This window comes from Panthera onca, chromosome C1 (assembly GCF_046562875.1).
Source record: "Panthera onca isolate mPanOnc1 chromosome C1, mPanOnc1 haplotype 2, whole genome shotgun sequence".
Taxonomy (NCBI): domain Eukaryota; kingdom Metazoa; phylum Chordata; class Mammalia; order Carnivora; family Felidae; genus Panthera; species Panthera onca.
The window spans coordinates 96,857,874-96,876,456 of NC_138346.1; the positions used below are offsets into that span (position 1 = coordinate 96,857,874).

The 18,583-nt window shown below is 40.2% G+C and overlaps 1 protein-coding gene across 3 annotated transcripts in view; it reads left to right on the top strand.

Annotated features, from left to right (window-relative positions):
• NCKAP5 (NCK associated protein 5) overlaps positions 1-18,583 on the top strand; it is a 968,925-nt gene that overhangs the window by 128,904 nt on the left and 821,438 nt on the right. For all 3 annotated transcript variants that reach the window (XM_060622495.3, XM_060622496.3, XM_060622500.3), the window contains exon 2: positions 13,935-14,064. In XM_060622495.3, the coding sequence (XP_060478478.1) occupies positions 13,996-14,064 (69 nt within the window). In that variant the 5' untranslated portion in view covers positions 13,935-13,995. The remainder of the gene's footprint in view (positions 1-13,934; positions 14,065-18,583) is intronic.

An 18,583-nucleotide genomic window follows, 5' to 3' on the forward strand; every position in this document is an offset into this window, starting at 1 on the left:
TTGAATTACTATTTTTGTATCCTTTGAATAAATACTTAGTAATGCAGTTATTGGGTCTTAGTGTAGTTCTATTTTTAACTTTTTGAAGAACCTCCCTACTGTTTTCCTGAATGGCTGCACCAGTTTGCATTCCTACCAATGGAATAGTACTGAGCAATAAAAAAGAATGAAATATTGCCCTTATCAGCGATGTGGATGAAACTAGAGTGTATTACTAAGCGAAATAAGTCAGAGAAATACAAGTGCCATATGATTTCACTTATATTTGGAATTTCAGAAACAAAACAGATGAACATAGGGGAAGGGAAGGAAAAATAAAATAAGATAAAAATGGAGAGCAAGGCAAACCAGAAGAAACTTGTAGCTATAGAGAACAAACTATACAAAGGTTGATGGAGGGAGGTGGGTGGGGGGATGAGATAAATGGGTGATGGGCATTAAGGAGGGCATTTGTGGTGATGGGCGCTGGGTGTTACATGTAAGTGATGAATCACTAAATTCTATTCCTGAAACCAGTACTACACTATATGTTAACTAACTTGAATCTAAATAAAATCTTGGAAGAAAAAAAAGCTATTAGGCAATTTCTATCAAAATTATACAATTTTTATACTGTAATTCTATCTTTAGAAGTCTATACCTTATAGAGAAACTTACACCAGCACAAAAGAGGCATATGTCATTCTAATGGCAGCACTGTCTAAAATAGAAAACAACAGTGCCTGTTGCAATTTCTACCCATAAGTTAATAAATGACTTATTGTTAATTGTATAGAACAACATATAGCTGTAAAAAAATGAATTAGGTCCATCTGTATTGAATATCTTAGGTGAAAAAAGTCACAAAGAAATGTTGATCCCATTTATATGGAAAGAAAAAATGAATATATATTTACATATTTCTACAGGGAAATAAGTGGGAAAACTATTAAAAGTCATTATCTCTGGGGACAGGAGTGAAAACGGTATGGTTTTCACATTACAATCTATGTACTTTTTTTTTTTTTTTTTTACTCCTTGTGTCTTTTACAAAGAGAATAAATGCATGTATTATAATTTTTTAAAGGAATCTGAATAAAATAAAACTAATTACCTTCTAGATTTTTGTTAAGTTCTAGGAAGTTTCAGAGACAGGGACAAGGAAGCCAAGGGCTGTGGAAACTTTCTCACAAGAGAAAGTGTTGAAGAAACTGGGGGTATTTTGCTTGAATAAGAGAAAACTTTTATTTGCTGCAGGAAACAGAATTATGGCCAAGTGGGTAGAAATCCAGGAGACAGAGTGAACCTTGCTAACTATTCACGTCCCCAAATATGAGATGGGCTTCTGAGGAATGTGGTGGAAGCTTCTGTCACCAGAAGAGATGAGCAGAGACAGGCCAACAATTTGTTAGGTTTATTTTAGAGGCAATGACTATATTGCGGTGGGGAGTGAAGAGGGGTCTGGAAGAAACCATTAAATTTTTTTTTAAATGTTTATTTTTGTGAGAGCGAGAGAGAGACAGAGCACGAGCTGGGGAGGGGCAGGGAGATAGGGAGACACAGAATCCGAAGCAGACTCCAGGCTCCGAGGAGCACTCTGCACAGAACCCGATGCGGTTTCGAACCACAGACCGTGAGATCATGACCTGAGCTGAAGTCGGATGCTTAACTGACTGAGCCACCCATGCGCCCCTGGAAGAAACCATTTAAACCTCAGGTTCTGGGATTCCAAATATCCTGAATAGAGGTTAACATAAAAATGATTGCATAAGACCTAAGCTACATGACCTATGTAGTCCTTTCAATATCTTAGATTATGTCCAGAACAAACTTAGGACATTTAGCTAGAAAGAGCATAGCTTTATGAGAAAATTTACTCTTAAGTGGACACAGATATGTTCCCCATTTAAAATTTCTAATCCTTTAGTATCAAAGTAGCATTAGCTTATTGGACTTGCAAAATCTCAGACTTCATTGTAGACCTACTCAGTCAGAATCTGCATTTTAATGAATCCACTGGTGATTCCTATTCTTGAATATGAGAAGGTTTATCCAGCTATCCAGAGAACTTCTCTTATTCCTGAGCCTTCAAAGCCCAAATAAAAAGAAACAACTCATCGCAAGGAAAAAAAAATCCTTAATAATTAGAAGTTTTCATTAGCACTGTTCATAATTTGGGAGACATGAGAACAAGAAGAGAAATATCATCATATATGCACATGTAAGTATATACACATGAGTGTATGTGTAGTACATGTATACATCATGTATGCACACACACACCCCTAACCTCACTTTCTCTAGTTATTCGTGTAAATGGGTGGTCATCACCTGTTTGACCTTTGAAAGGGACTTCAGCTCACCTCCCTCCTCACAAGTGAATAGTGCTCGCAATTTAAGTAAACACTGAATAGAAAAAGATAAACATCTTTGAGACTTTTTTCATACATTTGATTTTGACAGCTATTAATACTTAGGACATTTAATGTTATATTCTACATTTTATGGTTTATTATGCATCCTTTCTATTGGTTTCAGTATGTTAATGGTAATTTCAATCTTGATTTCCTAGGCTTTGAGCATTTTTTTTTCCACACAGGATTGTTTGGGATGTAGGGGCTGTGGAAGGAGGTTACCATAAAAGAAAAGAAAAAACCTTTTGAAGAGAAAAGCTTCCAGGTAGCTGGAAATATTCTAATTACCATGTAAAGCCTTAGCAAAAATGTACTGTCGTCCAGCTCATTTGATTGTATCCATTTCCTGAATTGTTTTGGCTTTTCACTTGTATGCTCAGGCATTTAATGGGAAATAATGAATCCAGCAATGTTGGGGGACATCACAGTTAAACCTTTTGCTGGATCTTCTCAAAACATTGTTTTTCATAAACAGTTTTCTTAACAAGTCATGTTGTCTTTCAGCAGGCTTTGCAGAGTTTAGAGCATATTCTACCCAACTGGCCCCAGATGGAAAATACGCTCTTGAAATTGGATGGTTTTTTAAGTGTAGCTCTCCACAGCCTTTTCAAAGCGGTGGGGGGGTGGGGGGGTGGGGGTGGGGTAGCTTGAACAGAATGCATTTAGTAGCATGGTCTATAATTCCCCCAGCATCCCACGTATTTGGATGTTTTTGCTTCTGGCTGTGGAATTTTTCTAATTTAATTAACTCATTAGCGTTAGCAGATGACACATTGTGAAAATTCTTTTCCCTAGTCACTTATCTGAATAGTCTTCCAATCCTCTGGGGTTATGTGCACACTTTATTTATTTTTAAAAGTCATTTATTTATCTGTTTCATTTTTACACTGACTTTACCCCAAGGAGTTCTTGGGCAACGTATGGGCATTTCATGTAATGAACTAGGAACGTTCCTTAAAGCGATAAATGGAGAAGAGGTAGAGGAGGAAATTTAATGGGGGGAGAAGCTTTACTAAGAAGGACTGGGAGAGAAAGAACAGATGGTTGGAGAAGAGCAGCCAGAGATGAAAGGCATATCCTGTTCCAAAGCCCTGCCGTTCTGTCTCTTAGCTTTTGGTTCATACACTCTAAAAATGTAGCAATAGTTTCTGTCTGGAAATCAGCTGGAAGTACTTGAATGAAATAAAGACAGGTTTTACAGGATTATTCCAACTGAAATTGAGTCTCCTTTGTACCAAAAAATTCATTCATTCACATTTTTTTTTTACCTTTTTACAATATAAACCGCCCCCCCTTCTTAAAATTTGAGGATGTGTGCTTTATATCTTTTTTTTTTTTTTCTTTCTTTCTACTTCTTTTCTCTCTTGGGGCCTAACACAGGTCTGGGACCAAAATAGATATTGGATAAATACTATTTATGAATTCTGAGCCAAATTAATTCTGTTGAATTATACCTAACAGTTATTATCTTACTCAGTATTTTTTTAATTAAAATTTTTTAAACATTTATTTATTTTTGAGAAACAGAGACAGAGCACAAGTGGGGAAGGGGCAGAGAGGGAGTCATAGAACCTGAAGCAGGCTCTGAGCTGTCAGCCCAGACCCGACGCGGGGCTTAAACCCATGAACCCATGAGATCGTGACCTGAGCTGAAGTTGGATGCTTAACTGACTGATCTACCCAGGCGCTCCATTACTCATTATTTTAAAACAAACTTTTTAAACTTCAGAGCCATCTTGTTAAGGTGATTTCTGCTATCGTTATTATCTGAATTTTATCTATGAGGAAAACAAGGCCAAGTGATGTTAAATCGCTCAAGCTCACAGAAAATGTTTATGGTCATAGAACTTTTCAGTTGCAGAGCTTGAACTCAGGACTATCCCTGATGCTGCTACCCAGAATGATGGGGACATGACACAGTCAGGTTTGATGGAGCCTGAAGCAGTGATGAGGAAACTTCTTTGTGTCCCTACTGAGGGAGAATCATAACCCGAGTTTCTATAGCAAATAAGTTTTGGTAATAAAAAGGGCTGACACGGAATTGTATATTTTAAAAGGCTGAACTTTAATGGTATGTGAGTGATATCTCAACTTAAAAAAATATTTAAATGGTAAGGAGTTGGAAATCGCTGAATTTTTGATATTTTAGGGGTTCAAAGAGCTTTCCCTGTCCTCCATTCCTAAGGAACTTAATTCAAATTAGTATCAATTCTTTAACTGTTTTACTGAAGCTGCATGCTGAGTAACTGCCAAGATTTCCAGACCCTGACTTGACTAGGGTTCACTAGTTCCTGTGTTGGAGGTAGCCGTTTATGGAGACCACGAGGCAGTAATTCCTAGGGTTCCATTCTGGCATTTAAATTATCAGCTGTAGGCTACTGAGTAGCTTCTAGGGTGAGAAGTTTAATAAACACGAGCTCATGAAATCATTTTTTAAAAACCAATTTTCATCATCATGCAAACTTTTCCTCCACTTCAAAGAAAAAAGCTGTTGTCACATCCCGAAGAGAGCGTTTCCAGCCCCTAATTTATCTGGCAAGGATGGGCTACATTCGGGAAATCTGTTAGCATTCAGTCTTCTAAATCAGTTTCAGGGTGCTGTTCGGATTTAAATAGTTATTTTGTGGTTGAAAGTCCCATCATTTGGTATTTTTTTTTATTCTCCTGTCCAGAATGGAGACAGTGGTTTTCTGTTGGGAGTGTGTACACTCACACATGCATGAGCACGCACACTTCTACACGTTCACGTAGCGTGCAACCCACAAACACACACATATATACATATATACATGTGTGCATGTGTATATACACCCCTACCTGTGTACTTCACAAATAGGTGTATCGGTAGCAGAAAGGTATTGAGGCAATATATCTTCTAAAAGGAAACTGCTGTGTGTATGTATTTAAAGTATAAGACAAGCCAATTCTTTCCTTTATGTAGACTTGATGCATGTGGATGAAAAGATTTCAGTACAAAGCCGACAGGAGTTTCAAAGATTCTGTTTGGTAGCTCTAAGCAAATCTTACAGATTCACAGTTTCCTCTTTTCCCTCCTACTCTTTGCACTTAGAAATGAGAGCCAGGTATGTTTGGAGAACAGTGGGGAGAAAGGAAGGAGCGGGCCTGGGAGCATTTGAATCAGGATTTTCTTCCATCCTTGTATTTGGTATTGAAAGTTCTTTCCCTCATTCTCTAAATGGGTGGCCTCACTCTGAGTTTCTGAGATGTTTGTGCATTAATTTGGACTCTAGATCTGATATTTCTGTCTTCGGTCAACATTAGTTTTTGCCCAAAGCGAAAGACCGGTTTATGCAGGGTGATTACTGAGCTGGACAGAGTGGGCATACAGAGGAAGGTGCTGATCCAAATTGTTTGTATCTGACATTCTTCTTTGGGGTCAGTGTTTTCAGGTTAAGAATTGCTGGTTGCTGTGGCTAAAGAAAGCAGTTGTTTCTGCCAGCAACTACATGTCCCTCAGCCCTTGAGAAAGGGAAGGAGGCCATGAAAGGGGGCACAGCTTCACCCTTTGAAACTGGCGCTGCAGGTTGGAGTCATTCAGGGAACTTAATGTCATGGTGACTGCATCCACCCCTAGTAATCCTGATTCACTTGATCTCAATGACTCCCCAGGTGACTCTCATAGATGGCAAAGTTTGAGAACCACTGCTTCAATCAGTGGTCAGCAACCCAGGATGCTGTCACCATACTCTGGTGCCTGGGGTCCCTTCCCCTAGAGATTCCAGTGGTCTGCAGATTCTCCTCCATAGCTGCCAGAGGGGATGTGGCCTGTTGATGATACTTAATTTCAGCTTAATTGTCATATTGTTAGTAGAGGCGGGCTTTTGAGAGTTAAACACTTTGGGACTGAATCTGGAACACTGAAGACAATGAGATGGGTGTGCCTAATACTCATTTTTTTTTTCTGAACTACATTTACATTCTCCAAGCTAGCCTACTTTGGTTCAATCTCTGGGTCCACCATTTTCTAGAATATTTAACCTATTTTTAAAACAATTCCTCACAGTAAAATGTACTACATCCTGATCAGTCCTAGTTAGAACAATTAATAATTTATCTGGAAACTCATACAAGGATTTTTAAGAGTTATGTTTTTTTTTTACTATGAATATTTGAAAAAACTAAATTAGAACTACCCTATGATCCATCAATTTCACTATTATTTACCTATAGGATACAAAATACAGATTCAAAGGGGTACATGCATCCCAAGGTTTATAGCAGCATTATTAACAATAGCCACAGTATGGAGAAAGCCCAAATGTCCATTGACTGATGAATGGATAAAGATGTGGTGTGTGTATGTGTGTGCACGTGCGGGCATGTATATATAAGAAAGTGATAAAATGGAGTATTAGCCAAAGAATGAAATCTTCCCATTTGCCATGACATAAATGGAGCTAGAGTGTGTTAAGTGAAATAACTAAGAAATACCATATGATAGCATATGTGGAAGTTAAGAAACAGATGAATATAGGGGAAGGGGAGAGAAGAGAGAGTCTTAGAGAACTATAAAGTTTGACAGAGGGAGGTAGGTTGGAGATAGGCTAGATGGGTGCTAAGAAGGGCACTTGTGATAAGCGCTGGGTGTTAAGTCTAAGTCATGAATCACTGAGTTCTACTCTTGAAACCAATATTGTACTGCATGTTAACTGGAATTTAATAAAACTTTTTTCTTTATTTTTGTCTGGGAAAAAAAAAGGGATTCCAGTGGTCTGGAACGGAGTCTGGGCATCGGTGTGTTTTACAAGGTTCCCAGGTGATTTGAAGGAGCATCCAGGGTGGGATGAAAAGATTTCATCTTTGTCAGGGACAAGAAACTTGCTTCCCTTTTGATTTGTCTTTGGCATGTTCAAGTCTGAAATTATTCTTTAAAATTTTTTTTTAATGTTTATTTTTCAAGAGAGAGATTGACAGAATGTGAGCATGGGAGGGGCAGAGAGAGAGAGACGAAGACACAGAGTCTGAAGCAGGCTCCAGGCTCTGAGCTGTCAGCACAGAGCCCGACGCGGGGCTCGAACCCATGAACTGTGATATCATGACCTGAGCCGAAGTCAGACACCCAACTGACTGAACCACCCAGGTGCCCCCTGAAATTATTCTTTATAGGATTTATACCATATAGGAGCTATTATGCTGGGTCCTGCAGGGGACATGTCAATAAGTTTGACACAATTTCTGTTCTCTGGATGTATACGGGGCTGCAAACAATCCTATTTTGCACAGTTTGTTGCTTAATGAAGCTGATTGAAAAATACCCTGAATCATACGTTGTCTCACTTCAACCTCACAGTAACGTGGTGAGAAGAGATAGACAAATGTGAACTCACAGAAATTAGGGGACCTGCCCAAGTTTACCTGGCAAAGAGGGCTGAGAGCCAGATCTTCTAAAGCCTTTGGTGCTACTTTTTTCCTCCATTTCTTCTGGCACTACCATGAAAATTTCAAAGCAGGGCTGGAGAGTGGGGGAATGAGAGAGGCAGGGATTGCTACGGAGAAAAGTTCCCCGAGTAGAGTGTGAGTGGATGGGCGAGTGTGTGTGAATGTGTCTGCATGCGTATGAATATGTGCATGTGAGGAAATATGCCTCTGTGGTTTTATTTAATGGTGTTTGGTTACTGTCCCTTGAAAATTATACAGTTGGTTAATAAAGTCTGGCAGAGAAAAGAAATTACTGACATCTTTAGGAATATTAAAGGGTCTGTTTAGTCTTGAAAGGCCATTACTATCTGTGAGGAAAATTCAAGAGAGTTTATTAAGCCCAACACAGATTCTACAGATACCAAGAAATGGTATTTTCATCACTTAGGGAGTGATGTATGTGAGAGGGGAGGGGAGACCAGTATCAGTGTCCATCAGTCAAAAAAAGATGCTTAATATCCTGTCTTCCTTCAACTCTTTGACCATTTTCCTCCCAGTACAAGGAAGGAGAGGCTTCCAACCCATCATTTGGAGGCAAATGTGTGTTCTTTATAACAAGAGTTGTTAGAACCTCAGAAAAGGCAGGGACAGGACTCAGTTCTGGTGCTTTGTTAGTTGAGGCAGGTCCTAAGCAGTAATTTTTAGGTTGATAATAGTTTTAAAATACTGACAAAATGTTTTCTTTGAGGTTTGAATATAACTGTGTGTTTGGCTATAAAAGTAATTTCAGGTTTATAAATGTGTATAGCAGTTCTTTGCTTTAGCAATGTTATATTGCTTCCCTGCTCTTTAGGTGTTCACAAAGACAACTGTAAACGTTCATTTATTCATTTATTCATGCAAACAACAAATGCTCATTGAGTGTCTGCCATGTTGCATGCATCAGGCATTATTCTACCTAGGAGAACACGGAACATAAAATATTGTCCCTGCTCTCCAGGAACTTAGTGTCTGGTAAGATTTTTAATTCTATGCTATTGTTCTGGAGCCTCACAAAAAGGAGACCAGGAGTTGCCCAAGGAAGGCTGGCTGCCTGTCCAGCAGTATGTTTATGGAGTGTGAATCAGTTATTGTCAGGCCTGGAAAGGAGAAACTGGTCTGTATATTTCAAGCAGGGAGAGAGTTAATGCAAGGAATTAAAAAAAATTTTTTTTAATGTTTATTTATTACTGAGAGACAGAGAGAGACAGAGCATGAGTATGGGAGGGGCAGAGAGGTGGAGACACAGAATCTGAAGCAGGCTCTAGGCTCTGAGCTGTCAGAGCCTGACGCAGGGCTCGAACTCACAAACTGCGAGACCATGACCTGAGCTGAAGTCGGATGCCCAACTGACTGAGCCACCCAGGCCCAATGCAAGGAATTTTTTAATGAAACTGTTGGAAAAGCTGGAGGAGCAAAAGGCAGAATTTGGTGATACTCAAAGACGGGGAAAGCTGCTACTGCTTTTTCTTACACTGAGCTTGTTGGAGGAATCACAGAAGTTACTGGATTGTGTAGTCACCTGCTATTGATGCCGCTCATCTGCAGCCGGAAGCAGAGGGCTTTTTGTTTCCAGTTGCTTCCTGATCTCTCACTGCCTCCTCTTGGCAGAATCCAAGTTGGCCAACTGACTAAGAAGTCTTGATAATGTTTGCACCTTGTAGACCCACAATATAGGGAAGAGTCTAGCAGGGAAAGGCAAAGGGTAGTAGTGATGGTGAAATCCAACAGTGAATTAACCAGCAGAGAGAGACAGGGTCTGGGGGTAGCCACTGATACCTGGGGTTTTATGTCCGGTTTTAGATTCAGAAATTTGATTATTAGCATGCTGAGATGTGATCAGACTTGGGCATCTGACTGAAACTTTTTATGGACTGAGATGTAACCCCTGAAAATTCATGTTGAAGCCCTGTCCACCAAAGTGACTATATTTGGAGATAGGGCCTTTTAGGAGGTAATTAAGGTTAAATTAAGTCTTAAGAGTGGGGGCCTCACCATATAGGATTGATGTCCTTATAAAAAAAAGAAAAGAAAGAGGCACAGAAGCATGTGTGCAAAAGAAAAGGTCATGTGAGGACACAGAAGGTGACCAAATGCAAGCTAAGGAGAGATGTCTCACCGGAAACCCACGCTGCCAGCACCTTGATCTTGAACTTCCAGTTTCCGGAACTGTGAGAAAATTAATGTCTATCATTTAAGCCAATGAGTCTGATATTCTCTTATGGCAACTCAAGCTAATACACTAAGCAAATTGTAAATGATGAATATAAAGAGTCAGAGGCTGAATTGCAAATTCATATTAAAAATGTAGATTTCCAAAAGATTGGCTCCTTGTATTTGCTGGTCATCCCATTCTTCTTCGATAAGTAAAATTACTTGGGAATCAAATAAAATTAGAAGATTGCTTTATGGCAGTGTTCTCTGAGCAAGGAGGTTTGTTGGATGATACAAGTGGCCAGTGTAGTATCAAAGTGTCTGGCATCTGACATACTCCTTTTCCCTCTAGACTTGTGGTCTTTGCTGGGTATATGTCAATGTGGGCACTCTCTTTTGCCGACAGTGCTGGAGACAGAGTGTGTCAGCCTTTCTGACTTTTCCTTTGTGGACCCCTCCCCTTTTCATATTGACACATCCTGGTTGCCATTTTGTTTCAGGAGTGGTCTTGCTTTGATCCTTTTGGATAACTTTACTTTGATCCTTTCTGTGATTGCTTTATGGTATAATTTGTGAGTTTTCAAGTTCTTGGGATAGGGGTAGCATATACATTTAGGATGGTAACTGGCTAGGACACGCTGCTAAAGCTGTAGTCCTTGTTGCCATTGACTGTGCCTTCTGACTGGCCCATCCCTGTGCCTTATCAGTTGCTAACTGTTTTGAAGGTCAATCTCTGCCTATATAATTGGCAGTGTAAAGTACAAAAAGAAATTGATCAGGTTAAACCACTGTCGAAAAGATCTGTTTCCCAAAATGACCATCCTGACAACCTATTATGGAGCATAAAATCCAGTTACTAGCATTGCTTGTGAAAGTTTAATCACATTTCCCAGAAAGATAATCAATATATCTAATATTTAACTCTTACCTACTGTGTGCCAGGTACTGGTAAAACTCTTTAAATGGATCATCTCATTAATCATCACAACCCCACTATGAAGAAGGTCCTATTATTAATGCCATTTTATAGATTAATCAATTGAAACCTATATAGATTAAATAGTTTGTTTAATGTTATCCGCTAGTAAGGAGTAATCAAACCTTAAGATTAAGTGTTGTGTTCAGAACAAACAAGTTACCTTGACCTCTAAGACTCTGTGTGATAGAATTGTTGCTTACATCATAGAACTTCTCTCACACATTGTCTTCCCAGCTTCCTTCATTCCTAAAAAAACTGATCCCCTATTCCGGGGGCACACAAACCTTTCTCCAGCTCTTTGTCAGTGAAAAAAGACTGGTCCCTCTTTCTAGAATGCTCTTTACCTGGATTTTTATATGGCTGGCTTCTATTTTTACCATTCTGTCTAAAATGTGCTCCGATTCCACATGCTTGACACGCTGTAATAGTGCCTACTGAGGGTTATTTTCTTTGTAGCACGTACCTATCATGTTTTGGAGTTGTTTGTTTGCTTATTTATTTTCTGTATCTTCCACGAAGTTCCATGAAGGCAGGAACCTAATCTCCCTTATACATGGCAATGTCACCAACACCTAAGTACTGGGTTCTTCATACATTAGGCATTTAATAAATACATGCTAAATGCCAAAGGATTATCTATCGTGACCTATCAAATACCAGGGCTCTTTGGAATAAGACTTAGGATGGCAAGAAACATACAAAAAATGACAACAAGTAAATGACTTAGGAGGGTATGTTTTTGATGGACAGATCTCAGGCCCTGAGTAGTCTCTGTAGCAGGATCCATCATTACAGAGAGTATTCTGAGCTACCAGTGAGGTGAGGTGGTGCTGGTGGGTGGTGCAAAGTGGATGGGAACAGCTGAAAATAGGAAGGGCAAGCCCTTAGAATGCACTTCACTTGGCTAATAGTTTTGCCTATAGTAATAGCATGCAACTAACTTTGTTGTGGAAAATGCTGCCAAGAGTTTATTTTTAACTACTAGGTGCTACCCAGTAGCAAAAAATAAGAGCTTCCTATATTTAAACCATGCTAGGTGATGATGGTAGTTAATAAGGTAAGTCCCTAAGGACCCCTACGGAACTTGGGAGAAAAGTCTTTGCTAAGTAGGGTGACCAGGAAGGTCACGTGAAGGAGATGGGATGTGAGCCAGGCACTGGAGCAAGGGGAGAATTAGACCCAGGGGAGGTGAAGGGTGTGATCTAAAGCATGGTCTTGGGGATGTGCCTTGTGTGTTCAAGGACTGTAAGAGACTAGTTGGCAGGAAGTAGACCTCGAACATGATGTTGAAAATTTTGCTTTTATATCTTGAACTCACAATGGACTTCTAGGAGTTTCTTTTTTAAGTTTTATTCATTTATTTTGAGAGAGACAGAGACAGCATGAGTGGGGAAGGGGCAGAGGGGGAGAGGGGGAGAGAGGGGGAATAGAGAGAGAGAGAGAGAGAGAGAGAGAGAAAGAGAGAGAGAGAGAGAATCAGAATCCCAAGCAGGCTCCACACTGCCTGCACAGAGCCCAATGCAGGGCTCGAACTCAGGAAACTGCGAGATCGTGACCTGTGCCACAACCAAGAGTCAGAGGCTTAACCAACTGAGCCACCCAGGTGCCCCCTAAGAGTTTCTGAGTGGACAAGTAATGAATTGAAATTGGTTTTCCTAAAGTGAGAGGTGGAAGATGGAGGAGAGAGCCTATGTCCCGGAAGGCAGTCCATCAGTTTCCTACAACAGACCATCATTTGGACATATGCCGTCTGGGTCACAGCTGTCCCAGCCCTCCTCCTGGTGAGGGAAACAAGGAGAAGGAGACCATGTGCTGTGGGCTGTGAGGTCAGGTCTGTTACATCCTCATTAGATTTGGAGCAATTGGGAGTGCTGTGGAACATATTTCTTTTCAATTTTATCAAAAACTGATTGTTTTGGTATTTTATTAAGTTCAGTTTTTCTACAATAGCAGTACAACGGCTTTATGTTTTGTGTCAATTATGAGCAATTTCTGTACCTCCAAGTGCCTTCTCAATCATCAAAGACAAATTATGTTAAGTTAGTATTTAAGGGTAACTTGTTTTTAATTTAATGTGTGCATAATTATAACTTACATGTAAATTGTAGTTTATTGCCTTTAAATCATTTTACATATATCGTTTGATCACCAACATTAATTGTTTTCTCATTTTAGAAAGGTGAGTTTTAGAGGGCTGAATGGCTTGTCCAAGATACCTTGGTTAATGGGTAGGAGAGCCTGGACTAAAACCTATTTCTTTTACTTCCTCCCATTTATATGTTGGTGAAACTGCAAGCTAGTGCTCGATAAACATGATCTATTCTTACTAACCGGGACACTTATTCGTTCTAAAACTAGCAACCACAGTGGAGTACAGGGATTAACCATATCTGGTATGGTAAAATGCAGTGGACATTCAAATACTCATTGACCATAACATATCCTCCACCATCCATTTGGAATCCACCTGTCCTAAAGAGAATGCATCTTATAATGTTCCCCCAATATGTTTAAATGTTTTATGAGGAAGTGTTAACAATCATGTTCAGGTTTCAGTTTCTCCTCCTCGGGCCTTGGGCTCAGCAGCTCTTGGTTATGGAGTCTGGTTTTGTCAGTTTGATCTCATGGAATTTGCAGACTGCATCTATGTGCACAGTAACAGATTGATTCTGGCTGATAGAGGGAAGACGAGTGTGGAGCAAGCGTGGCATGAAACGGACTGTTTGCTTTTTTCCACAGTCTGCTGATTCAACCTGCAAACCCATTCCCCAGCGCCATTAGCAAGACCTGTAAAAACACAGGGGCCTCCATAAAGATGACTCTGACGTTTGCAACACGGAGAGGTCTGTTGAGTTGAGAGAGCCCAGTTCTGTACTTATGATTTGGGTCTGGGTATTTTGGCTTCAACACTTGTTTCTGGTTAGAAAGCTAAAAACAAGGGTCTAAACACTGTTCACTCGGATGGTAAAACACATGCTCACTTTTTACAGTGACCCTGGAAACAGAAGGGGAATTCTTATAAATCACAAAGGAAAATAAATAACTTCACCCATGGAGGGAAAGAGACAGCTTGAGAAAAGGGACTTTGGAAAAAGGCTGTCTCTAGACAGCAGTCTTGTGGTAAGTACTAAATATTCATTTACTGCTCTATATGTTTTGGCTTAAAATGCATTATTCTTTGACTGTTATTTCCTGAACACTGTGCTTTTGAAACTTCTATTCCAGTTACCCCATTAGCCATATCCCCTGGGATTTTGTTTCATTTAGTTTTTACAAAGTCAAAAGCCAGCAAATAATTGGAATGTTTGTATAGTGTCTTAATAGGCAAATGTCATAATCTGTCAACATTATATATAATTACATTAATTCCAGCTGAAGGAGACTTTAACCTATACAAAAACACTACTGTAAAGCTGATGCCAAATGCCAAGCCTATATATAGTTGTTCCATCACCCATTTATCTTAATTTTGGGGATAAGTTGAACAAGAATTCAATAGAGCTTCAAATATGGAAGAGCGAAGCGTCTCTAAGATCTTCTTAGGTACGTACCCTGGTTCAATTGTTTATGAACTTTCTTTGCAAAAGTGTTAATGCCAATAAGTGTCATTAACAACCTAGTTGTGTTTGCCTTCATGTATGAGAATCTGGTTCGTGCAAGGAAAGAGACAAAGTCACTGATTTCTGAAAGTTGGCCGCTCTTTCACAGTTGCTTGGCTCAGAGGTGTATCTCCCTCTTCTGTTCCCTAATGCATATGAACAGTGTAAGAAATCAGACAAGTCACTCCTTTATCTTTTGCTCATCTACCAAAATAGACATTTAGCTCAGCATCTTCTTTTGCATGCTGTGGAGGGATGTGTTTTATTCATTTGTGTGCTCCCAGGACTTGGCCTGGTGTCTGGGTCTGAGTAGGCATCCAATCAAATATTTGTTGAATTGATTTAGGAGTTGCACTTTTCTGACTCTGCTGCTGTAGGTCTTGCTCTGCCAGTGTATAGAGTAGCTATTTACTCATAATTTCTGAGGCTTAATGTCACAAACTATTCCTAGATGTGAGTTTCCAGGAATGGGGAAGAGGATTACGTGACACTTTTGTGTCTACTTCCTCTCTTGTTCTTAGAATCAATTTCTGTGTCTCTGTGGGTTATGCACCTACCAGCCTACATTCAGAGACTAAGAAATTTTGTAGCATTTTAGGTTCTCCTCCAAATATATGTGCCCTCTTCTCATCTCTTGAGTCTTTCTACCTGTGGGTAGAATGTGATGAAAATTGTGTGTGTGTGTGTGTGTTTATATGTATATTCCCTGGGGGATAGTTTCTGGGGGGAACTTAAGATGAAAAGATAATTTCTCAGCCTCTCCTTTTCCAAAGAAAACACTTTTTACCGATTAACCTGCCTACAGGGTCTGTCATATACCTAAGCAGAGGACTGAGATGCCCATATATTATAATATGAGCAGCACAGGAAAGGTTCTCTTAACCCCAAAATATCCTTGCTGATTAGTCCCTACAGTCCTCAATTCTGCCTTCAGTCCCAGAGAATATGCAAAGATTCTATAAATGCAAGCATGCAAAGCTATTGTCTTTCAGTAATTCGTAGTAGCCCTCATTAATAAGAGGTCTTGGTTTTTTCCCAAATGTCAAGCAGCTGAGCAACATTTTGTTGAGGGAATTAGTGAACAAAAGGATTCAGAGCACAACGGAGTGCTGGGTTGGGGCAGGGAGGGACAAAGTAGTGAATTATCCTGAGGGGGTTGGGTACCTGCAAGTCAGAGAAAGGGGAAACATCATTAATGAAATCGTTGTCCACATTTAAATTTTGCTCAGGGACAGGCTTGATTGTGAGCATAAATCAAAGCCTGTCATAGTACCAGTGCTAGCTGAAAGCCCAAAGACAAGCTTGGGTTCCCCTTGGCATATGGCTCTACCCTGAGTCTTATGGGGCCTGAAGATCCAATTTCTGATTTCCAGCATAAAAGCACACTGGAAAAATAAGAACTCGTTGCTTGGCACCACCTGAGAAGCGTAATCCCATTAAATCCAAGTGACGCTTAGGAGATTTTTTTTACACCAGTGAAGGATCTTCCTTGTTTCCTGGAGGCAGATTAAGTGTCACATCTGCATGTGGGATAATTGGGAAAATCCTGAAAGAGTGTGCTCTCTTTTGACTATGTGGTCTGGTATATGGGAGTCCTCAAATGCTACTCAACAGTATACAGTTTAGGCCATGTGACTGTAAATTTGCCTTCTGTTTGAGTGTTCTCTTCTTTCTTCCTATAAGATACTGAGGCAGTGACAGCAAGAGTGCTCGTTTTGAGTTGGGGCTTCGAGGTTGAGACCCATTGAAAGTCCCTTGAGTGGATTCTATTGCAGCCATCAGGAGGAGAGGTAGACAGGGATGAGGTCAAAGCTGACTGGCTGTAAAGGACTTGAACCCAAGACATTGTCCTCCTCTTTGGCTCCATGTTGAAACCACACAAATAATTAGGAAAGAAGCACAGCGTGATGATTCTGGATAAGGGTTGCTGGAAAATACAAGGGAAAAGAAGCACCTGGTATCCTATACTACACTTCTTTCCCAAGGAAGGGTTACCTTATTTCACTTGATGTTATTTTTTTAAAAATCCTAGAGTGCTAACCTGGGGCCGGGTTATCCAGTCTCCTCACTTGGCAGACAAGGTTATGACTCAGTGAGATTAAATGTTCTTCTTGAGGTTCCACAACCAGCATACAATGTGGGTCTCCTGCCCGTCACTCCACGTCTGTGCATTTTACTGCATAAAATCCCAGTAAGAGAAGATGTCCCTTCGGAAAACTGAAGAGAGGAAAGAGAAATATACTAAATCTTAAGTCTTGAAATTCCACCGCAGTAACCATTATGACCCACATTTTTGAGAGTTAGAAGGCCCAGAGGTAATTTCCATTTCCACATTTTGCAGGGAAAAAAAAATATTCCTCATAATGTACTGCAAGAATAAGGTGCTATTAACTTCATTATACTTTTTATTTTACATAATCAAATCATGAAGTGTTGAGTAGAAATTATAGCTCCCTTGCAACAGCTTTTAAATTTGTAGGCTGGAGGAACCGCAGCGTGAAGAAACCCACAGACCTGATGCTGAAAAAAGCTCCAATTGGGGGATAGTCCTTGGTGGTCTTTAGTCATCATTTTGCTTTCAGGACAGGACACAGGAGGGTTTGAGTGTGTATGCTTTTGCGTGTGTCTGTGTGTGTACCCTGGCAACGTTGAAGTGCTCTTTGATGTTGATTTTTTACTTGATAAATCACTCTTTTTAAGAAGAAAGTGACAGGTAAGTGAAACTGAAATGAAAAATATGTTTCAAGGTGGGGGGTACATACCCTGAGAGAAAGACAAGTGACTGCAAGTTTGCCTTCACCGGGAGGGGTGCATCGAGTAGCCGCATGTTCACGGCGAGTACAGTCTTCTCTGTGATAGCAATAAAAATCACCCCAGAAATCGAGGCCTCTTCTTGACCCACAGCTGTTCAGCCCACCCCAGGATGCTTTTTGATCAGAAAAAGTCAGCATTTCACACTGTGCCTTTTTATTTGTAAGAATCATCCCCAGGCTGTCTGTACAGCTATTTGGTACTTGTGGCTGTGATAGCATTTAGCTGATGAGAAGGTTGGGAGTGAATTATCTTTTTTACCATCTCACATATAAATAGCAAAAATTCTCTTTTAATTTGAGGAAAAATTACTTTTTGCTTTTCAGCATGGATGGGAGTAGGTTTCTTTTATGAATGGAAAATTCTTTCATGGTACCCTGTTCCTTTTTCCCCCTACCAGAAGGAAGTGAAAACATTGGCCAAACTAGATCCTCAGCTCTGAAAACAGTGTGGTTTTGATAAATTCATAAGTGCAGGAAAGGCCCCACACAAGTCCTTCAGTTCATCCTTTAGCCTCTCGATGGCTTGTATCAGAACCATTAGAGTAATTCAGCCTTCCACAGGCACATATTAAGTCAGCCAACAAGCATCATGGAAAACCTGTTTTATATTTGAGACTTTTTAGTAGCTATGGGATATGCTGGATAGTCACCATTTCTACTCCATCCTTCTCTACCTGGCTGTGCACCCCTGGAGGATGTATCACACAGATCTTGTCAATAGGCTCCTATGTCTTCTGGCATCTAGTTAGCTTTGGCCAACAGGGGTAACTAGCAGGAGATCAGAGGTCAGGCGGGGAGAGAGATCAAGATCATTGCTTTCCTGTTCTGTCCTCATCTGGTCCTGGACCACAGTGATTGGACCACTCTGTCTAAGGTCACAGCTTCTGTTGAGCAACCCTCTCCCACAAAACCACAGTTCTCTCTGTGTTCTGGCACCTTTCCTCTTCCCGTGTCCCTTCAGGGTTCTTGGTAGTAATAACTCTTGGATGTTGCCAGTCCATCTCATGTTGGTTTGCTTTAAGTCTGCCCACACGTTATTGCATAGGTCCTTTACCCAAATCTCAATTAGATACTTTGTGTGTGCCATCATTTTCGTGCAGAACCCCTGACTGATACAAGGCAATAGTTTATTTTTGGAAGCCAACCTAATAAGCAGAAAAAATGATAGAACATGGAGGAGGTGAATGGCATGGCACTGACTGTGAGAGGCACCAAGTCATGGGGGGA